At 41.6% G+C, this 23,848-nt stretch overlaps 1 protein-coding gene across 8 annotated transcripts in view; it reads left to right on the top strand.

The window, feature by feature from the left end:
* MON2 (MON2 regulator of endosome-to-Golgi trafficking) overlaps positions 1-23,848 on the top strand; it is a 175,708-nt gene that overhangs the window by 52,313 nt on the left and 99,547 nt on the right. For 4 of the 8 annotated variants that reach the window (XM_087874127.1, XM_087874125.1, XM_087874123.1 and 1 more), the window contains exons 23-28: positions 3,018-3,180; positions 8,809-9,102; positions 15,347-15,545; positions 16,635-17,263; positions 22,980-23,123; positions 23,575-23,592. In XM_087874127.1, coding sequence (XP_087730253.1) covers positions 3,018-3,180; positions 8,809-9,102; positions 15,347-15,545; positions 16,635-17,263; positions 22,980-23,123; positions 23,575-23,592 — 1,447 coding nt within the window. The remainder of the gene's footprint in view (positions 1-3,017; positions 3,181-8,808; positions 9,103-15,346; positions 15,546-16,634; positions 17,264-22,979; positions 23,124-23,574; positions 23,593-23,848) is intronic. The other 4 variants (XM_087874128.1, XM_087874126.1, XM_087874124.1 and 1 more) reach the window with 1 other exon arrangement.

Here is a 23,848-nt window from a genome sequence, read left to right as displayed (position 1 = left end):
ATTTGGTTTTTAATTTTTGAGTTAAACCTCCACCACCTCCGGTTCTTTGTTGTTGCACTTGTCTTCTGGTGGTGGCTTGTGTCACAGGTTGAGAGGGGGGGAAGCATGGCATAGTACGTCTTGGTAGTATGTCTCTCGGAAGTCTAATTTGGTAAATACTTTTCCCTTTGCCAAGTGGGCTAGCAGGTCTTCCATGAGGGGGAGTGGATACTGTACATATTTTCCACACAAACTGTGCTAATCCCTCTAACATCCACGCATAGCCTCATAGGCCTGTGGTTTTTTTCTTTGAAGAGGACTGGGGTGGCCACACTCGACCTTGTTGGTTGTATGAACCCTCTAACTAGGTTTGTGTCAATGTACTCCCTCAGTTCCTTCATTTCTTTAGGAACTGGGGTCATGGAGTACATTTTCGGCTTGGGTAGTTTCTCCCCAGGCACGAATTCTATCGCGCAGTTGGTGGAGCTCCTCTTCACTGAACATGCCTGCTAGATCTTGGTACTCTCGGGGGATTTTTGGCATCCCTGGGAGCCGTTCGGACATGATTTTGCCCCTCTCATCTCGCTTAGTGTCTTTCGGCCATTGGACAGCTCTTCCCACGGCCGCTTTGTGGGGAGGAAGAGGGCTTATCCCCAATCTAAGCTTTCGGTCACCCCTTCCCAGCAGCTGGTAAGGACCCATTTGTCCAGCCACACTAGTCCTAGAATCACTGCTTCGGTCATCTTTAGCATCACTATGAAACGGATGAGCTCCCAGTGCCAGCCTGTCTCTAGCATTGTTGGTTCAGTGAGGAGTGTTGTAGGGGCTCCCCCTATCAGCAATCCATTGACCTGCTCGAACTGTATAGGCCGAGTCATTGTTTTCATTCTGATCCCCAATTTTAGGACCATGGGCAGGCTGCTAAGGCAACAGGTGCAGCCCGTGTCTATGGTGGCTTCCATCTCTCTCTGTGCCCCAGTTTTTGGAACTACTAGTCTCTACTGGATGGCGAATGGGCGGATGGCTTCACTTACCATCAGGTCATCCTCGTCGTCACTGTCATAGGGTGTGGGCAGCCGAGGTTGCAGGGCTGGTGTTCCCTCTTCCCTGCTTGTGGGAGGGGAGACCTCAATGGCCTGGCTGGCGAATTTTCCACTTTCTGGGGTGACTTCCTAGGTTTTGTCAGCTCCGGGATTTTCCCTTTTTGATGAGGAATCAGGGCCAGGGATTCAGCTGCCCAGTGGCCTTGCTGGCTGCAGCAGAAGCATTTGATGGGCTGCCCTGAAGTCCCCCTCAGCTGCTCTTTGGCCTGGCGGTGGGTTGGTACCGACCAAGTTGGCGCCTCTCAGGTTGGCTCTTTGGCTTTTTTCCTGTGGAACCACGTTTCTTGTGCCAGTTGAGTTTGAGGTCCATGGCCACTGCCATTCGATACCACTCGTGGATGCGATCAGGGACCCCTTGACAGATTCACGTGTGAAGTAGTTCTGAGTCTAAGCCTTCTTTAAAGAACTAGACCAGGAGCTGTTCTGGCTAGTGCCCCAGCTTCTTAGCAATTCTTTTGAATTCCCTGACATACTCTTTGGCAGGGCAACCCTTCTTCTTGATTTTGTGTATCTCTGCTACAACTTGCTGGGCTTGGGACTCATCTTTGAATCTAGCCCTCAGCTCCTGCAGGAAGGTGTCAATGTTTCCCATCTTCATCATGGAGCTGGGTCACCCATTCAGCCACTTCCCCCTATAGGTTTAAGATACAGTTTGGACCATGGCTTGGTTGGTGGGGTAGCTATGGCCATGGTTGTCAATGTGAGCCCACACTTGGTTCAGGAAAAAAGCAAGCTTATCCGGGTCCCTATCAAAGGTGGCTTTGATCGCTGGCAGTGCAGCGGGAGGTTGGTGGCAGAGAAGGCGCAGGGGTCTGCGGTGGCACCTCTGCAGGGGCCCACTGCATTTGGACCCAGCTATAAATATAAATATTTACTGAATACATCATATTGACACAACTGGCGAATAGCAACTCTGAAGGTTCCCACGGGTTTCACTTAATTAAAAAAGTAAAAGTTCCCCTCTTTCCCCAAATCATCAGTCACCTTGTCCAATTGAGGTGCTGGCTATGGTTACTCCACTCCTCTTCTCCTCAGTCACCTGTTGGAATGTCCTTGGTTCCCACAGGAAAACTTTTTGTTCTGACTATAAAACCCCAGCTATCTATTTCCCCCCTCCCTATCCCTTCTTCTTTCTTATGACAACCCTGAAGCCTCCAAGATGGCCTCAGCCAGCTCACTTCAGGGTTGATGTGTGCATAAAAAGAATCAGAATTACTGGGATATTTTGTGTCAAGTAAGACATTAAGATAAGTCCTTGAAGATGAGATCTTTATAGAGGGTGCAATACAGCAGGATGTGGTTTCAATGACCCCCTTGTCCACAGGGGCACAGTCTCAACTCATATGGAACTTTTTTGTATCAGCCCTCCAGAACTGCTATGTGCAGAATGTCAGATCTAGTTAGTGCCCTCCAAAATTTAGGAACAGTTGGGAGATACATATCTCACTGGTTTATGAAGGGAGGCCTATCTGCTCAAGAATACATTCTTGGGTAAAGCGGACAGCACCTGATCTTTAATACTATCTTTAGATGCATTAAATACACATTCACAATCCATCATTAGGAACTCCTCCTTGGAGAGGCCAAGATTTTGGAGTTTTAATGAAATAATCTTAATCCATGTTGATTTATAGTTATTCTCCATAAGGATATGGCTGAAACCTAGGGAAGAACAACAGTTTCAGCCAAAATTTATTATAATGCAAACCCATGCACTTCTTTCAACCTTTATAAGTTTAAATAAAGAAAGAAAGAAAGAAAGAAATATGATCATGTGACCATGGAGAATCAGGAGTTGTAACTTCAAGGATAGGTCGCAGATAGCTTTCTTTAAATCCATTGTAACTTCAAACAGTCATTAAACAACTGATCATAAGATTATGACCACTTGTATCATAATTCTTATTTATAAATAATTATTGATTTTGTTAATAGAGAGTCTCTAATCCGGACTGCATTCCAGTGTCTCCAGTTGGTTGTGACTGACTTTTTGCCAACAATGCCATGTACTTGCCTACAGATTGTAGTAGATGTCGCTGGAAGTTTTGGGCTTCACAACCAAGAACTAAACATCAGTTTAACATCAATTGGTCTTTTGGTGAGGCTTAATTTATTGTTATTTTTACTCCCTAAATATGTAGATTTTTATGTGAAGGTTTAAATTTATATTCTGCTTTCAAATTAAATCATGTTAGAGATTGCTTCTAAATAAATATGACGTAGTAAAAGTGTTTGGCAAATAAATATTAACAATAAATATTGAAATAAAACTCACTAATCTTAAAATATATTATGATATATAAAATATGGTGTTCTGTATAAAATAGCAGACACAATTGCCATTTTAAGTGTTATTTTTTACTATACAAAATAGGACATATTTTGTGTAATATCAGCAACCTGCTTAAAATTGGAGCTAGTCCATTTAAAGCATACATATAAATACTTCAGTGATCTTTTTTTTTTTAAAGAAAATAATTCACCTCTAAACCAAAATGTTTTTGATGAAATTCCATTTCTGTGGGAATTTGGCTGAAATCTGCTTTTTCATCTCACTGGTTTTCATAAAAAAGGGAAATGCTAAAGTGTTCTATAATATTTTTAAGTATTCAAACTAAGGGGGGCAGCGGTCGACCCCGAGGCACCTTGCTTGTGGGGTGCCACAAGGGTCGGTCCTCTCGCCCCTTCTGTTCAACATTTATGTGAAGCCGCTAGGTGAGATCATCCGTGGCTTTGGGGTGGAGTTCCATCAGTACGCTGACGACACTCAGCTGTACATCTCCACCCCAGGCCACCCCAACGATGCCCTTGAAGTGATGTCCCAGTGCCTGGAGGCCGTGCGGGCCTGGATGGGGAGAAACAGGCTCCGACTCAACCCTTCCAAGACCGAGTGGCTGTGGCTTCCGGCGTCCCGATATAGCCAGCTGGTACCATCGCTGGCTATTGGGGGCGAATCATTGGCCCCCACGGAAAGGGCTCGCAACTTAGGTGTCCTCCTGGATGCATGGCTGTCTTTAGAAGAGCATATGACGTCCGTGGCCAGGGGGGCTTTTTATCAGGTCCGCCTGATGCGGCAGTTGCGTCCCTTTCTGGATCGGGACTCCCTACGCACAGTCACTCAAGCACTCGTCACTTCCCGCCTGGACTACTGCAATGCTCTCTACATGGGGCTCCCCTTCGGGTGCACCCGGAGGCTGCAGTTGATCCAGAATGCGGCCGCGCGGGGGATTATGGGAGCGACGGGCCGCTCCCATGTGACACCTCTCCTGCGCGAGCTGCACTGGCTTCCTGTGGTCTTCCCGGTGCGCTTCAAGGTGTTGGTGATCACCTTTAAAGCGCTCCATGGCTTAGGGCGGGGGTATTTGCGAGACCGCCTTCTGCCGCCAATAGCCTCCCACCGGCTGGTTCGCTCGCACAGAGAGGGCCTCCTCAGGGTGCCGTCGGCCAGACAGTGCCGACTGGCGACCCCCAGGGGGAGAGCCTTCTCTGTGGCAGCACCAGCCCTCTGGAATGACCTACCCCCTGAGATATGCACGATATCAGACCTCCGGACTTTTCGTCGGGCCCTGAAAACACACTTATTCCATCTAGCTGGGCTGGCTTGATCCCATCCTCTCAGTTTTAATTGATTCGGTTTTAATCTGGGTTGTTTTAAATTATTTGGGCCAAAATTATTTAATTGTTTTTAAATTGTTTTTATATTTTGTATACTATGTTTTATTTTGGCTGTGCACCGCCCTGAGTCCTGCGGGAGAAGGGCGGTATAAAAATAAAAATAAAAATAAATAAATAAATAAATAAATAAATAAATAAATAAATAAATAATCATGTTTTTGCTGTTGTGGGAGGACAGTAGAGATACCAACAGCACATCGGTGAACAAATGGCTGTGTTACATCTTTTGTGAAGTCCCCTGTCTGAACTTCGGGCCTCCATCGCTGCATTTTGGAGATATATACGACTGCGGATCTTCTTGCGCTGCAAGATTCCGCCTTCTCGCAGATGTGGCCCTCCTCACTATCGAGGGCCCACCTCAAGGACGGGTTTTGGGACCCAGAGAGGTGGCATGTGAAAACTAGGGGATTGAGGGGTTTTCTATCGAAATTTTTAGTCAAATTTTTAAGGGGTCCCAGGGAGGGGGAGGGTCAGATTGGAATTTGGGCTGTGGGTATGGGGGATAACCCACAAGGGGGAGGGTCGGGTCTGGCAGTGAAGTGGGGGGTGGGGGACCCGGGATCGAGGGGGGGGTTAGAGCTTCTCCGGATGGTTTTTTGAACATCAGTACTGTAGGTGGGAGGGGTAGATATGGCGGGAGCAGGGGGCCATATCGTGTTAGGGGAGTGCGCACTCACTGTCTACGAGCGGTGGCGTGCTCCGGCCCCCAAGGTTCTACTCGCTCCTCAGGTTGCATAGACCCTCAGGACCCAGGCCTTCGGCTGATGCTGTGCAATGCCAGGTCCGTAGTAAATAAAGCCTCCCTCATTTGTGATCTTGTTCAGGAGGGAGGTGCGGACCTGGCAGGTGTTACAGAGACCTGGTTGGGCCAGGAGGGGGGGTTCCCCTCATTGAAATGTGCCCGCCAGGTTTCCAAGCATTCCATCAGCCGAGGTCACAGGGGAGGGGCGGGGGGGTAGCAGTTATCATTAAAGAAGGTCTGAGACCGAGGGAGGCCACTGTTCCTCAGACGGCCAGCTGTGAATCCCTTTTTGTGAAATGGGGTCATGGGGTTCAGATGGGTTTGCTGATCACTTACCTGGCTCCCTGCCATGTGGCAACAGCCCTGCCCGAGCTACTCAACGTCATCGCCATGGTGGCGGTTGATACCCCTAGGCTTATGGTCATGGGGGATTTCAACCTGCCGTCCGTGGGTGAGACATCTGAGATGGCTCGGGAGTTCATGGCTTCCATGACAGCTATGGACCTGACCCAGTTAATTCATAGCCCTACCCACACACGGGGAAACACGCTGGATCTGGTTTTTGTCTCTGGACAGTGGTTGAGGAATCTTGAGATAGGGAATATAGTCACTGAACCCTTATCATGGTCAGATCACTCTCTCCTTCGTCTCGACTTTCGAACCGCTGCACCCCGCCACAGGGAGGCGGAGCCAGTAAGATGGTTCCGCCCCAGGTGCCTGATGGAACCTGACAGATTCCAGATGGAGCTTGGGCCATTTCCTGAGGTTCTGGCACACACCTCGACTGGAGACCTGGTGGCCGCCTGGGATAGGGCGGCTGCTGGAGCTCTAGATCGGGTCGTGCCTTTGTGGCCTCTGACCCGGCGCCGATCTCAATTGGCTCCTTGGTTTACCGAGGAGCTGAGGGAGTTGAAGCGCCGGAAAAGACGCCTAGAGAGTAGTTGGAGGGCCAGTCTTTCTGAATCTGACCGGACACTAGTAAGATCCCACATTAGGAATTACCTAGTGGCGATAAAAGCAGCGAAATGTAGCTATTTTGCTGCTCTTATTGCGTCATCAGATAACTGCCCAGCCGCCCTCTTTAGGGTGACCTGCTCCCTGCTCCATCAGGAAGCGCGGGAGGACCCCTTGGAGGGTAGAGCTGAGGATTTTGTTCAGTACCTGTATGACAAAATCACTCAGATTCGGGAAGATTTAGACTCCGACTGGGTAGTCTCAGGGGGAGAGACAGGGGCAGGTCTTGAGAATGTTATCTGGGATGAGTTTGAACCTGTGACCCCTGAGGACGTGGACAGGATTCTGGGCAGACTGAATGCGACCACTTGTTTATTGGACCCGTGTCCCTCCTGGTTAGTGCTGGCTTCCCGGGAAGTGACACAAGGCTGGCTCCAGGGGATTATAAATGCTTCGCTGGGTGAGGGTGACTTTCCCGCCGCCTTGAAAGAGGCGGTGGTGAGGCCTCTCCCCAAGAAGCCTTCCCTTATCGTCCGGTCTCCAACCTTCGCTTCGTTGCGAAGGTTGTTGAGAGTGTGGTCGCGCAACAGCTCCCCCAGCACCTGGATGAAACGACGTATCTAGATCCGTTCCAATTGGGCTTCAGGCCCGGGTACAGCACGGAAACGGCATTGGTCGCGTTGGTAGATGATCTCTGGAGGGCTCGGGACAGGGGATGCTTCTCTGTCCTGGTCCTGTTATATCTCTCAGCGGCTTTTGATACCATCGACCATGGTATCATGCTGCACCGGCTGGAAGAGTTAGGGGTGGGAGGCAGTGTGTTGCGGTGGTTCTCCTCCTTTCTCTCTGACCGGTCGCAGTCTGTGTTGACAGGGGGGCAGAGGTCAACCCCGAGGCCCCTCATATGTGGGGTGCCGCAAGGGTCGGTCCTCTCGCCCCTCCTGTTCAACATTTATGTGAAGCCGCTGGGCGAGATCATCCGTGGTTTTGGGGTGAAGTACCACCAGTACGCTGACGACACCCAGCTGTACATCTCCACCCCAGACCACCCCAACGATGCCCTTGAAGTGATGTCCCGGTGCCTGGAGGCCATGCGTATCTGGATGGGGAGGAATAGGCTCAGGCTCAACCCATCCAAGACCGAGTGGCTGTGGTTTCCGACGTCCCGATATAGTCAATTGGTGCCATCACTGACTATTGGGGGCGAATCATTGGCCTCCACAGAGAGGGCACGCAGCTTGGGCGTCCTCCTGGATTCACGGCTCTCTTCAGAAGATCACTTGACGGCCGTGACCGGGAGGATTTTTCATCAGGTTCGCCTGATTCGCCAGTTGCGTCCCTTTCTGGATCGGGACTCGTTACACACGGTCACTCATGCCCTCGTCACCTCCTGCCTGGACTATTGCAACGCTCTCTACATGGGGCTCCCCTTGAGGAACACCCGGAGGCTCCAACTGGCGCAGAGTGTGGCCGCGCGGGTGGTAATGGGAGCGATATGGCGTTCTCATGTAACACCTCTCCTGCGCGAGCTGCACTGGCTCCCGGTGGTCTTCCAGGTGCGCTTCAAGGTTTTGGTTACCACCTTTAAAGCGCTCCATGGCTTAGGACCTGGGTACTTGCGGGACCGCCTACTACCACCAATAGCCTCCCACCGGCCGGTACGCTCCCATAGAGAGGGGCTCCTCCGGGTGCCGTCGGCCAAACAATGTCGACTGGCGGCCCCCAGGGGGAGAGCCTTCTCTGTGGGGGCACCTACTATCTGGAACGAGCTCCCCCCAGAGATACGGAGGATCCCGGATCTGCGCACCTTCCGCCACACTTTAAGGACCTTATTATTTCACCAGGCGGGCCTGGCCTAATTTTCTCCCTCTTTCATAAAAGATTTTTAATTTTTAAATATCTTTTAGTATTTAATACATTCAATTTTAAAATTGGTTTTAAATAGTTTTAAATTTGTCGGAGCCAAAATTATTTAATTTGATTTTATTCTACTTTTAAATTTTGTATGGATGTGTTTTATTGTTTGGCTGTGCACCGCCCTGAGTCCTTCAGGAGTAGGGCGGTATAGAAATCGAATTAAATAAATAAATAAATAAATATTTAAGAAGGAATATACCTAACAATAGTTCCTCAAAATGCCTACATGCATCAATCAATCCATCATAACTGGTGCCTAAAAATAATGCCACGCTAAAGCATGGCTAAGTGTTCAAAACAATTTGATTATAATTTATAAAATACTGTATATATTGTGCATTTTCACTGGGTTTTTTTTTTTTACATTTCCAATGCAGGATTGCCATTTTTCTTTGTGTTCAGAAGTCACTTACAAAGCAGTATATTTTTGTTTTCTAGTGGAATATTTCAGATTATTTCTTCCAAAGAGGTGAAATTATTGAAAAGGAATTAAACAAGGAAGAATCAGTGTTACAGAAGCAAGCAGAAGAAAACGGGATAACATTGAACCGTCCCTTCCATCCAGCACCACCATTTGATTGCCTCTGGCTTTGCCTATATGCCAAGCTCGGTGAACTCTGTGTAGATCCCCGCCCTGCAGTTAGAAAGAGTGCTGGGCAGACACTATTCTCTACAATTGGTGCTCATGGAACTTTACTTCAGCATTCAACATGGCATACAGTTATATGGAAGGTATTGATGTTTATATGTAATAATATTATTCTTAAAATATGCTTGATCCCAGTTCTTTTTTATATAAATATAAGACAAAATTATCCTTTTTATTAGATTTTAAAGTGCAAATTTGGACGTGTACCAATTTTTTTCTGTCACCAATCTTTCTAGGCCTGTAAATTACATTTGACTGTATTTGCAACATGTGTTTTGTAGTGATTTATCATATACCATATTTTTCGGACTATAAGACGCACCAAGATTTCAAAGAGGTAAGCAAGGAAAAAAAAGTTTTTTGCCCTCCCCAGCCCCCAGGAGCACTCTGCAGGCCTCCAAACCTCAGAGGGTTTGGGAGGCCTACAGAATGCTCCTGGAGGCTGGGGAGGGCAAAAATGCGACGCGTGGGGGATTTGGGGGGCCAAAAATTGGCCCAGTTTTTGCTAAAACAGGGCCCGCAGGGGGGTTGGGAGGCCTGCAGAGTGCTCCTGTGGACTGGGGAGGGCACAAACACCTATTTTTGTGAAAAACTGATCCATTTTTCTCAAAAAACAGGCCCGTTTTTGGCCTCCCAAAACCCCCACACATTGCGTTTTTGCCCTCCCCAGCCCCCAGGAGCACTCTGCAGGCCTCCCAAACCATTTTTGGGAAGTACATCCCATTTTTGTGAAAAACGGGCCCGTTTTTTGCAAAAGTGGGACGGGGGCGGGGCTTCGGGAGGCCAAAAATGGTATTCGGTGTATATAAAATGCACCAATATTTCCACCCTCTTTTAGGGGGGGAAATGCATCTTATACTCAGAAAAGAGCCTTGGTGGCGCAGCAGACTAAAGTGCTGTTAAGTAGCACTTAGCTGCCAGCTGCCTGCAACTACTGCAAGTTCAAATCTCACCAGGCTCAAGGTTGATTCAGCCTGCCATCCTTCTGAGATAGGTAAAATGAGGACCCGGATTGTGGGGGCAATAAGCTGGCTTTGTATAAAAAGAACACCGCTTGGGGGGGGCGAAAGCCCTACTAAGTAGGTATATACAAAAGTATGAAGGCTATTGCTTAACGCATTGTAAGCCGCCCTAAGTCTCCAGAGAAGGACGGCATATAAATCGAACCAATAAATAAATAAATACATAAAAGTATGGTACATGCATTCAGAAAGTATTCAGATCCCCATCATTTTTGTCAATTTTGTTATGCTGCACCCTGATTTCTACAGTTGTTAAAATTCATTTTTTTTCTCATTAATCTACACTCAGTACTCCATACTGACAAAGTGAAAACAGAATTTTAGAAATGTCTGTAAATTTATTAAAAAGAAAAAATTGAAATATCATATTGGCATAAATAATCAGACCCTTTGCAACAAAACTTGTAATTTAGCTCTGGTGCCTCCCATTTCTCTTGATCGTTGCTAACACATTTCTACACCTTGATTGGAGTCAACCTGTGATAAATTGATTGGACATGATTTGAAAGGCACATACTTCTCTATAGAAGGCTTCACAGCTGACAATGCATACTGTAGCAGAGCAAAAGCCATGAGGTCAAAGGAACTGCCTGCAGTGCTCAGATACAGGATTATTTCAAGGCACAGATCTGGAGAACAATACAATAAAATTTATGCTGCATTGAAGGTTCCTAAGAGCACAGTGGCCTCCATAATTCTCAAATGGAAAAAGTTTGGTGCAACCAGGACTCTTCCAAGAGCTGGTCACCCAGTCAAACTGAGTAATCAGGGGAGAAGGGCCTTAGTAAGAGAAGTGACCAAGAACCTGATGGTCACTCTGACTGAGCTCCAGAGATCCTGTGTGGAGATGGGACAGAATTCCAGAAGGACAACCATCACTGCAGCCCTCCACAGCTCTGGGCTTTATGGCAGAGTGGCTAGATAGAAGCCTCTCCTCAGTGCAAAACACATGAAAGTCTGCTTGGAGTTTTCAAAAAAGCTCCTGAAGGAGACTCAGACTGTGAGGGACAGGATTCTCTGGCCTGATGAAACCAAGACTGAACTTTTTGGCCTCAATTCTAAACGTTATATCTGGAGGAAACCAGGCACCACTTATCACCTGCCTATCATCATCCCAACAGTGAAGCATGGTGGTGGCAGCAAAATGCTCTGGGGGTGTTTTTCAGCAGCAGAGACTGGGAGACTGGCCAGGATTGAGGGAAAACTGAATGGAGCAAAGTACAGGGATATGCTCAATGAAAACCTATTCCATAGCACTCAGGACCTCAGAATGGGTCAAAGTTCACTTGCCAACATGACAACAATCCTAAGCACAAGATAACACAGGAGTGGCCTAGGGACAACCTGTGAATGTCCTAGAGTGGCTCAGCCAGAGCCCTGATTTGAATCCTATTGAATATCTCTGGAGAGAACTGAAAAGGGCTGTCCACCAGTGGTGGAATTCTGCCGGTTCTAGGCGGTTCGACCGAACTGTTTGTTAAATTGCTGGCTCGCCCTGCCCCTTGCCCCGCCCCTTCGCACCACTATTTATTGCCAATAAATAGTGGTGGGCGAGCCAGCAATTTAACAAACCGTTCAGTGTTTTTTTGTAATTTTATTGGCCCGCGGAGCTTCAGCATAGGCTAATTAGCCCATTGATTAGATCGGCCTCCCGACTCTCAGCTGATTTGCTCTCAGCTGTTTTGTGGAGGGCTCTGCTGCTTGCTTGCAAAGAGTGCTGAGCTGATTTTTTTCCCCCTAGCTATGCTGAAAAACGAAACTGAAAGTAAAGCAGGCTGTTGGCTTTGCTGTTGCTGCAACGTTAGAAAATTAGGCAGGCAGATTTGTTTTCTTTTTCCTCACCAAAAAGGTAGGTGCAAACAATGGGAAATTTAGGGAAAAAGAGGAGAGTTCAAGAATTTAAAACACAAAAGAAAAAAAGTTCTATTTAACTAGTGAATTGTAATAATTGAGATACTATTAATTGCATATTGTGTTGAAAGCAGAAATGGTTAAGTTGTGGTTTGGAGGAATATATGGGGGAAATTATTTGGTTTATTATTATTGGTAAATATAATTAATTGATTTGTAAGAAATTGGATGGAAATAATTGGAATATTCATGTTCATATTGATTAATATACAAAAAAGATAGTTGTATAACTAATTGATTTATATTAAAAAGTTGAATTTATATTAAACAACTGTAATATTACATAATTAACCAATGTGAGGATGGATATAAAAATAGATGACAATGGGAAGGGGTATAATATAGAATAGAAGGGGAAAATTGAATTTGATTAAGATTAGAGATGAGGATGAAGGGTAATATTGGTTTTTTAAAAAATAGATAAGGAATAAATATGGCAAAAAGGAAAGATAGAAATTGTAAATTTAATTGGAAATGACTAAACACTGTTTAAATTTGTGAACTGGCCAAATACTCTGTTCAAAGAAAATAAATTGTATGTTTGTATGTGTGTTTCTAATTATTGCTATTTATTCATATTTGTTCTCTTTTATTCTTTAAAGTTTAACAATTCATTCTTTATCTTAATATCTTTATATTTGTTTGGGGTTGCCTTTCTTTCCTTTCATCTTTTTTACTGTACAGCAATCTTTCTCTTCAAACCTACCACCTCTCTCTTTTCTTTCCTTCTTACTTTCTTTCCCCCCCCCCACTTCTTCTCCTCCCTACTTCCTCTTCCTTTTTCCTTCTCCTCCTCTCTTCCTTCCTCTCTTACCCTCACTCCTACTCTAATTTCCCTTCCCTTCCTTCCTCTCTTCTCTTCCTTCCCTCTCTCTCCTTCTTTCTTCCATCTCTCTTCTCCTTCCTTCATCCCTCTCTATTGCTGTATCCTTTTGTGCATATGGATTACTCAGAGGGCTGAAAAAGTTATTTTTGACTGGTCCTCGCACTTTTGACCAGTCCTCGAACTTACGACTGTCCTAACATTTTACGTTTTACACCCTATCTTGTCACCGTGGTGAAGAGAAGTAGTGGTGAAATGACTGACACGGTTGTTAAGAATGCCTCAATGGGCATAAATGTGAGGATGGTCATAAGTGCGAGGACCAGTCAGAAATGACTTTTTTCAGCCCTCTGAGTAGTCCCTATGCACATAGCCACGGCCACCCGGTCACATAACCAGCTAGCCATGCCCACCCAGTCACATGACCACCAAGCCACACCCCCCAACTAAACCACACCCACAGAACCGGTTGTTAAAAAAATTGAATCCCACCACTGCTGTCCACCGATGGTCGCCATCCAACCTGACTGAGCTGGAGAGGATTTGCAAGGAAGAATGACAAAAAATCCCCCAATCCAGGTGTGCAAAGCTTGTCACATCATACCCAAGAAGACTCGAGGCTGTAACTGCTGTCAAAGGTGCTTTAGCAAAGTACTGAATAATGGGTCTGAATCAGTGGTGAAATCTAAAATTTGTTACTACCGATTCTGTGGGTGTGGCTTGGGGGGAGGTAATGTGGCCAATTGTTTTTTTTTACTTCAGCGAACAGGTTGTAAAAAAATGCTTTCAAAAGGCTCTGACGATCCCAGCTGAGTTGCCTGATCAGCAGAGGCTTTTTTTCTTTTAAATGCCTCTGACGATCAGGCAACTCAGCTTGGATCGTCAGAGGCATTTAAAAGAAAAAAAGGGTTTTTTTCTTTTAAAAGCTTTTGACGATCCCAGCTGAGCCACGTGATCATCAGAGGCTTTTTTTTTTCTTTTAAAAGCATTTTTTCGGCCGAAGAGGTTGTAGAAAAAATGCTTTTAAAAGTAAAAAAAAAAGCCTCTGATGATTGTGCAGCTTAGCTGGGCATGGGGGAGGGGGCAGGGATTTTTGCTACCGGTTCTCCAAACCACCCACCTCCATCGCTACCGGATCGGGTGATCCGGTCTGAACCGGAAGCATTTCACCCCTGGTCTGAATACTTACAATAATGTAATATTTCAGTTTTTTCTTTTTAATAAATTTATAGACATTTTTAAAATTCTGCTTTCACTTTGTCATTATGAGGTACTGAGGTCATTATGAGGTACTAGATTAATGAGAAAAAAATGAATTTCAACAACTGCAGAATCAGACGGCATAACAAAATTGACAAAAGTGAAGGGGGTCTGATTACTTTCTGAATCCACTGTATATTACATATAAGCAAAGATGCTAAGTGTATGACTTCACTTTTTTTCAGCTGTATTTATTATGTTCTCCTTTTGCATCCTACCTAAGTTGGAAACTGTAAATTCTGAGAGGAGTGCTCTGACACTCCAGAAAGTTTCTTTTACATATATGAAAAATAGATATAGGTATAATTTGCTAAAAAGTGAGATCAGTTATTTCTATCAACAGGTAAATGATCAAATATAGTTTATAGAATTAGAAGACTGAGTTATACTGTTGAAAAGGCAACTACTTGCTTATTGAAAATTGAAGTTTTTGCTTGGAAAAGTCAAAAAAAACTATATGGACTGTTTCTTGCGCATCATCAAATTACTGTATTGGATTGCAATTAAATACTGTTTATGGAACCCAACAACATACATCATTTAGCGACTGCAATTGGTTCCAACAAAATTGTTACTGAGAAACATAGCAACTAAGCAAACCATGTGACTGAACTAGAGAGATGGCAAAAATCAATGATTGCTGTCCTCTCATTTAGATAAAGTTCTCTCATACAATGTCCTCTTCACTTTTTTCTTTTTTTTCCTTTTCTTTCTCTTTTTTATCTAAATCAATTTTGTGTTTTGAATCTCTAGTTAATGGAATCAATATTCTCACTTGAGCATGTTTTTAGAATTCAGTGAAATTAGAAAGTGGCCTAATATGATTCTAATTCTTTATTACAGTATAAGCAACAACTGTTTTTATTTTAATTAATGTTTTAAAATTCTACTCAATTTCAAAGGAAAAGCACTTAAAGACGCTAGCTCTGTTGTAACACTTAAATCTGTATCAAAGGTGGTAAATCAACTTAAAATTATATTGTAGTAAAATTAGAATGAGAGCCAGTTTAGTGTAGTGGTTAATACATCAGGCTAGAAACTGTGAGACCGTGAGCCTATTTTAGGCATGAAGCTAACTGGATGATCTTGGGCCAGTCTCTCTTTCTCAGCCCTGGGAAGAAAAATGGAAAATCCCTTCTGCAAATCTTGCCAAGAAAATTGCAGGGACTAGTCCAGGTAGTTGCCAGGAGTCAAAACTGATTTGAAGTAAAATGAAATAAAATGCCAATTACAAATTCTTCCTCACAGAAAAGACATATGCCAATGTGTTTATTTATTAATATTAGTTTAAAGATCTTAAATATTTTATAGGTTCTCTTTCATTTGCTGGATAGAGTGCGGGAATCTTCTACAACTGCTGATAAAGAGAAGATTGAATCTGGTGGTGGTAACATTCTCATTCACCATTCACGAGATACAGCAGAGAAACAGTGGGCTGAGACATGGGTACTAACATTGGCTGGAGTAGCTAGAATATTCAACACACGGCGGTATTTGTTGCAGTCCTTAGGTACAGTGGATTCTTATTTATGTTTAAGTCAGGGTTTTTATATAGACATTTTGGTTCTGAAGATGTATTATGCATGAATAAGAAATTTAATTTTCATCTTGATTATATTTATAACTCTTATTTTTAATACAAATTCAGTTAATTTATTTACTTCATTATGTCATAAGATTTTCTTGCTGATTTTGCATTAATTGAAAAGTAATTTCTTCCTTTTATGACAAAAATCCTGTTTCCTTATTGTTAATTGGATCTCAATTTAATGAATTTCAAGTGCAACCAAAAACTTTCTATCAAAACAGCATCCCAAGGTACCAGAGTCCACTGTTTTTGAATTAGTTCATATGATTCCTTTAAATTTTCATCATTTATATACAGGTAATTAGGACTGAATGTCTGATGCTAAGTGATGCAGTTGTAAAATGCAATTTCATGTAATCAACCACTATGGAAGTTCTGGCTCTTGTCAAACAAACCCATTGCATTAAGCGCAGTGTCATGTGATTATCATTTGCGACCTCCTGCCAATTTCCCCATTAACTTTGCTTGTAGGAAGATAGCAATAAAGGTAGTAAATGGCAATCATGTGATTGCAAGATGCTGCAGTGTTGTAAGCTAGTCACCAAGCACCTGGACCATGATCATAATCATGAGGACTAATAACAACCACTCATTCAGCACCAGCATAAGCTTGTATGGTTGTTGAACAAGTACTCATTAAGCAAGGACCATCTGTAACTATCACACACATAGTTGTGTAATGATACAAATGTGGTGAAATGACACAAATGATGTAAATTAAGCTTTAATTGACATTCTGCTTTAACAGAGGACTAACCTTAACCCTGAAATGGTCTCCTAACTTGAATTTGCATAGTATTGTTTAATAGTGGATTGGGCAGTAGATTTGGGATGGTGTCCATGGAGGTAGAGTGGCTGATGAAATCTCACACATCCTTGGAGAGTAGTGTAATGTATCATATTTTGTATACTTTATAACAAATCATTTTTTCTCTAACCAGTGAGCTATTTTTAATATATATCATAGTAATAATGAAGCATATCTTACTGTGTTTTCTTTTTCCCTAACAGGAGATTTTTCTGAAGCTTGGGATGTTCTTCTTGATCACATTCAGTCAGCTGCACTCAGCAAAAACAATGAGGTTTCTTTGGCTGCTTTGAAAAGCTTTCAGGAAATCTTACAAATTGTATCTCCTGTTAGAGAAACTGAAAAACCTGATACACCACCTGCTATTAATGTTCCTGTGCCTGTCCTCATAGGATCAGTGACTGCCACTGGCCTTGGAAGATCTTTTATGAGAACTGATTCTATAGGAGAAAGGATTGGAAAATATAGTGCAACTGAGCCCCCTGTGATAACTGATGAAATTGAAGACTTGGATCTTTGGTGGGCTGCATGGAACAGTTGGTTTAGAATTGGTTCAGAAAGTACAAAGCCCCCACTTTCTTTTGATAAAATGACTTTTATTCCCAGCCAGCCTTTTCTTACAGCTTTAATACAGATATTTCCAGCCCTTTATCAACACATTAAAACAGGTTTCAGTATGGATGATCTCCAAAAACTAGGCGTCATTCTACATGGTGCAATCTCTGTTCCAATCAGTTCTGATGCATCTCCTTTCATCTTACCATCATATACTGAGGCAGTTCTAACAAGTTTGCAAGAAGCTGTACTTACAGCTTTAGATGTCTTACAAAAGGTAACAATTTTTAAATACTATATGAAAAGCACTCAAATTTCTTTTATGCTGTCATCCATGGCCTTATATATTAATAACCATAATTAACTTTAATTGCTTAAAATAATTTTCCTACATCTTGAAAGAAATACTGTTTCAAGTGTCTGCTCAGTACTCTTTATTCAAAAAATCTGTCACAACATAGATTAATGTTACATTTTTAATTTATTTTTTATGTATTTATTTTTTCACATTTATCCCTCAGATATGGACTCTGGGCAGTATACAATAAAATGTTAAAATATAAAACAGTATATTCAAAAGTTAAAAATTTAAGAGGTGGTTGATTAAAATTAGTTAAAAGGTGATTCAGAGACTAACCAGCCCCACAGCTGTGTGCTGCTCTGAGCTTCTCATGCAAGGCCACGGAGCCATGTTTAACTGCTCTTCAGAAAATTAGGGTAGTGGGGGGTCTGCTTTACCTCCAAGGGAAGAATATTCCAACAGCAGAGAAGGCTCTCTTGCTAGATCCTGCCAGTCAGAGTTCTTTAACATTATATTCATATTTTCTGAATCGAGAAAACGTTTTTTGAAAATACAAATCTGAAATTAATTTGCAGGTGGTATAATGCATTTAAAATGTAATGTATATGTAAAATATAAATTAAATTGATAGATCTTGATCAGTGTAATTCTCATCCAATAAAGTTTCAGTGAAATTAATGAAACAAGAAGAGACAGGATCAACAACAAATTTGTTGTTTAACAAAGTTGATTAAATATAAAAATGATTGACAAATATAAAAAAGTAAATATAGAAAGAATGAATTACTATAGAGCAGGGGTCCTCAAACTTTTTAAATAGGGGGCCAATTCACAGTCCCTCAGACTGTTGGGGGGCGGATCGGCTGGGGGGGCGGGGCTAGGTGGGCATGGCTAGGGCATGTGACTAGGTGGCTGTGGCCAATTTAACAGTCCATTGAACAATTAACATTAAACTTTAATTTGTTTTGCTTCTGGGGTGTTTTATTTGCTTTTGTTTGCTCTTTCGGTTGCCTTTTCTTTTTACTAGATCGTTTTTTCAGTTGTTTAGGAGTCTAGTGGTCCACTTCAGAAAACTCAGTTTTGCAGCAATTCTTCTCAGCCCCAAGGAGCTTGAGAAATCTCTCTTTCTCTCTCTCTCTCTCTCTCTTTGTCTTTCTCCCTCTTTCTATCTCTCTCTCTACCTCTTTCTTTCTCTCTCCCTCTCTCTTTCTCCCTCCCTCTCTCTTTCCTTCTTTCTCTTTCCTTCTCTCTCTCCCTCCCTCCCTCACTCTCGTTCTTTCTGTCTCTCTCTCTCCTTCTCTTTCTCTCTCTATATCTCCCTCTCTCTCTCTTTCTCTCTCTCCCTCTGTCTCTATCTTCTGGAGGCGGGGGAGGTGAAAAACAGGCTGTTTTCACCCTTTTTTTGGCCTCCTGGGACATCTCTGCACCCTGTTTTTCATCCACCCCCCACCTCCAGAAGCATTCTTCAGGCTAAAACCAGGCAAAAATGGCTCATTTTTTTGGCCAAAGATGGGCCGTTTTCACCTGTTTTTTGGCCTCCTTTCATACACATACACACACACACATACACCCCTCCAGCAGCATTCTGCAGGCCAAAATTGTTGGGCTTACTTTTCAGTGCCAGCCCACAGGGTTCCCAAAGGCAAGCTCTGCGCTCTGCTGAAGGATGGGCAGGGCAACCGCGTGGTCCTGTGCGGGCCAGATTAATGGCTTCGGTGGGCCGCATGTGGCCCACGGGCCATAATTTGAGGACCCATGCTATAGAGCCACAAAACAGATACCGTATTTTCCGGCGTATAAGACGACTGGGCGTATAAGACGACCCCCAACTTTTCCTGTTAAAATATAGGGTTTGGGCTATACTCGCCATATAAGACTGCCCCTCTTCCAATGCACACCAAATAAAAATTAAAAAACATCAACTGGCTCACCTACAATGTAAAAGCAGCTGTGCTAGACCCAAAATGGCCCCTGTAACAAGCAGGAACCTCACACAGCCACAAAAAGCCCCCCAAAAAACTTTCACACTCTAAACACACACAACACAACACAACTGGCTCACCCACAATGTAAAAGCAGCTGTGCTAGACCCAAAATGGCCCCTGCAACAAGCAGGAACCTCACACAGCCACAAAAAGTCCAAAAAACCAACTTTCACACTTTACACACACAAAATTCTACATACAGCTTTGTGAGATTTTGTGTGTTTGTGTAGTTGGAGTGAAACACTACAGAAACACACTAAATCTCAGAAAGCTGCACAAATATTGTTTTATTTTATTTTATTTTTATTTTTATATGAAAGCTAAATTTAAAACTTCCTAAACTTTAAATGGCTAGGTCTAAAAAAGAACAACTAAAAAAACCCCAATTGACTATTTTTTTTAAAGCTCCCAAAGGGGAAAAAAACTTACCCAATAGAACAGGGGTCTCCAACCTTGGCAACTTTAAGACTTGTAGACTTCAACTCCCAGAATTCCTCAGCCAGCTTTGCTTTGCTGGCTGAGGAATTCTGGGAGTTGAAGTCCACAACTAACTCCTTGCTTGATTGCAGGCAGGGAGTTGCTTGCTTGCCTGAATAGATTCAGGCAAGCAAAGCAAGGCAAGCGTTGCGACTAGCAGCTGAGGTAAGCAAGCTGGAGGGGGGAAACTTTTTCCCTTTTACTTGGCTCTGGCCATCCCAGCTGAGTTGCAGGGAACTCAGCTGGGATCGTCAGAGCTGGGATCGTCAGAGTAAAAGGGAAAAAACTTTTTTCCTTTTACGTGGTTTCTAGCGATCCCAGCTGAGTTGCAGGGAACTCAGCTGGGATTGTCAGAGCTGGGATCACCAGAGCTGGGATCGCCAGAGCCATTTAAGGCTCGTCAGAGCCTTTCGGGCTGGTCTGCCTGGTTACAGGAGAACTACACCCGGCGTATAAGACGACCCCTGACTTTTGAGAAGATTTTCATGTGTTAAAAAGTCGTCTTATACGCCGGAAAATACGGTATATAACGATGGGTTAAAAGAAAAGGTAAACATGAGTAAATTGGAATTACTGGAATCTTCAAAAAGAAAAAGATGGAACATTTAAAAAATGTTTTGTATGAAAGGCATTGTATCAACATAATTGAAGTAAGGATGGTTTGAAGGACAGAAAGGTTTAAAGAGGTAGAATAAATGATTTTAGTGTAAACTAATTGAGCTATGTTTCTCATCCTAATTTCTGTATCTTATTTCTTATTCTTTTTCTCTCATTATACATAATAGTGCTTAACCCAAAAGAAAAAGCATGATAGGTATATATGTAATATAGATGTAAATACTGTATGCAACCCTACATTTAATCTGTTAACTGAATTTAAGCATTTACCATTTTTTATTTTTAGTATATAAAAGAATAAATTAAGTCATATTCCAGAACTAAATTATTTAACTAGTCATTTTACTTTCACTAATGAAAAGTAAATGTACTAATCGTACCAAGTAGCTATTTAACTTTATTTCTTTATATTAATCTAGGGGTTTTATTTTTGTTTACCATTTTTTTTATTTGCTATTTATATATTCCATTTATAATTTTGTATTCAATATTTAATTTCAAAAATATCATGGATTATGGCTTTTTAAAATACAGGAATGCTTTTAAGACATGGTCTCTACATGCACAATGGGTACAGGGTACAAGGAAATAGAGATTTAAATGTAAAAGAAAACAGTATAAAAATAAACCAATTAACTGAAAAAATTATAGTATTTAGTGCAGTGGTCTCCAATATTTTGGGTACCAGGGACCGGTTTTGTGGAAGACAATTTTTCCATGGACCTGGAAGGGGTGGTGGTTTCAGTTTCACTTGCTCACCCGTCACTCACCTCCAGCTGTGTGGCCCAGTTCCTAGCACAGGTATTGAGGACCCCTGCTTTAGTAGTAAGATGTGTAGTATCACTTAAGAAGGAGAAGTCTTGATCTAAATAAATGAAGTTCTTATCTATGCTGATTTAAATTACTTTGATTGAAAACAATTCAAGCTAAAAGAAGAATCTAATTTAAGACTCAAAGCTGCCCATTATCTAGAATATAAACAAACAGTAAAGGCAAGAGTTACATGAAGTTAGCCACCAAATAAAAATGCAGAATGTTTATCAATGTTTTGATTCTGGATTCAAGATATAAAATATTAAAAACAACCTCAGTTGTAATGCTTCAACATTGGTTGTAAAAGAAATGCAGATAAATAGGGAGCAAAATCTCATTCTTCAAAATATAACTCATTAATATCCTCCACATCATCCCATAAAGCCCCTCTAGCTGCATATAGAAATGGAATAGCTATTGGTTCATAGAACGTTCCTTCTCCCTACAACCTGGGGATCCTGTGCTGTTCTAATAAGTTACGCACTGCCAGATAACACATAATAACAGCCAAAATACAGGTAGATGCTCTTTCTAAGCAGATACTCAACAATCATAATGCTTATTGATTCTTGGATTTCTGAATGGACCAATTTCTTACATATGTCAACTAGAAGATAAATGTATTGACAAATGCTCAATATACAGGTAGTCCTCGACTTACAACAGTTCATATAGTGATCATTCGAAGTTACAACAGCACAGAAAAAAGTGACTTATGACCATTTTTCACACTTATGACCATTGCAGCATCCCCACGGTCACGTGATTTACATTTGAATGCTTGACAAGTGGTTCACATTTATAATGTTTGCAATGTCCTGAGGTCATATGATCCCCTTTTGCGACTTTCTGACAAGCAAAGTCAATGGGTAAACTAGATTCACTTAATAACCGTGTTACTAATTTAAGAACTGCAGTGATTCACTAAAAATGTGATCATAAAATAAGGCAAAACTCACTTAAAAGTCATAAAATGGACTAAAACTTAAATTTCTCACTTAACATTACAAATTTTGGGCTCAATTATGGTCATAAGTTGAGGACTACCTGTAGTATATAGATTATTTAATATTAGCCTAGTTATTACTTGTGAAACCATTCTCTTCAAAAATATTTATATTGTTTCTTCGGATAGTTACAAAAATGAAGTGATAGCTATCTGAAGCATTATGTCAGAATATTTTTTGATGGGACCGATCATTTGAACAAGCATACCATTCAGATTGTTTTGACCTATTATTATCATCACTATACTCTTCCTTCAAAATATTTTCTTCTTTATCAATTACTTTGGTATTATGCACACCACTATTATTATAGAATTTTGTATTCTTTCCATAATCTGTAGATAACTCAGGGACCAATTGCCCTGAATTATCTTTTTTTTTTTTTTTTTTAACATTTGACAAAAATACTGTTTCTACCTTTCTATCTGATCTGCATTTTCCACTGTTACTATTGTATGTATCTAAGTAAATCAGATGTTAGCTAATGTGAGAGTTTCATTGATTTCTGAATTGTTACCACTCTAACTAATGTATCAATTAATGTATTTAATGTAAAGTTTAGCAGTTAAGTAATTACCCTTTGAATTAGTTCAGCAGACTGGACTGCTTTATCAGTTCAACGTATTTTGTAGCAGTGACAGAGTTCATGAAGCTTTCTTATACTAGAGAAACCCAATGCCTACAGCATTTCACATTCTTAAAATATACATCACAAAACTATATACATATGTCATATTTTTCCAATGAATTAAATATTTTCTGGAAAATTAATTTTTTAATTGATTTTTATAGGCTATATGCATAGGTTCAGAAAACATGCAAGTAATGTATCCTGCTATCTTTGATCAGTTGTTAGCTTTTGTTGAATTTTCCTGTAAACCACCACAATACGGACAGCTAGAAACAAAACACATTGCCAATGCAAAATTCAATCAGGTGAGATGTTTTAACTGTTTTACTTTTAAAAGCTTAGATTGAAAAATACATTTAGTTTTGCATGAATTTATAATTATCAATCAACTGAGTTTGGCCAATATTTATGTTACCAACTAATTAAATAAATATCTAAAGTTTTTCAGTTTCCTTTTTTTCCTGTCAATTTCCTACTTGATATTGACACTCTACTAAGAAAAGAAATTATAAAATCAAAATAAATGTCCTAGTTAGCAAAGATGGTTTAACTAATTTTGCATTTTCATTTGAATATTAAATCATATATTTTACTTTTAATACTTTATTTTATGAAATTCAAACATAATGTCACTGATTTGACTACATTTGCACTTATAATACTACGCAACCAGAAGAATGATATAGGTAAAATGTATAAAAATATATTAATTTTTCCTTATTCTGTTTATTATGCAACACAATGGAATCACTGTAGATACAACTGTTTGCACCGGTGAGTTAAAATTCTTTAAAGATCATGCTTAACATTCTTCCTTCATAAACTGCAATATTGCACGTGCTTAAGAGTGTCTTTGATTCAAAATGTAATTGCCAGTTCAAAATTCCATATATATATATGTTTGGGACTGGGAATGTCTTTAAAAAAAAATTCATGGATCAGATATTTTTCTTTTTATAATCTTCAAAAAATGTGCATGCAACCAACTAGGCCTGTTTATTTTCTTTTATACAATCTGTTTGTTTGTTTT

The sequence above is a fragment of the Pantherophis guttatus genome, chromosome 7, assembly GCF_059756535.1.
Source record: "Pantherophis guttatus breed Tessera chromosome 7, ASM5975653v1, whole genome shotgun sequence".
Classification (NCBI taxonomy): domain Eukaryota; kingdom Metazoa; phylum Chordata; class Lepidosauria; order Squamata; family Colubridae; genus Pantherophis; species Pantherophis guttatus.
Note: the sequence above shows the minus strand (reverse complement) of the source record. Positions and strands in the feature narration are given on the sequence as shown.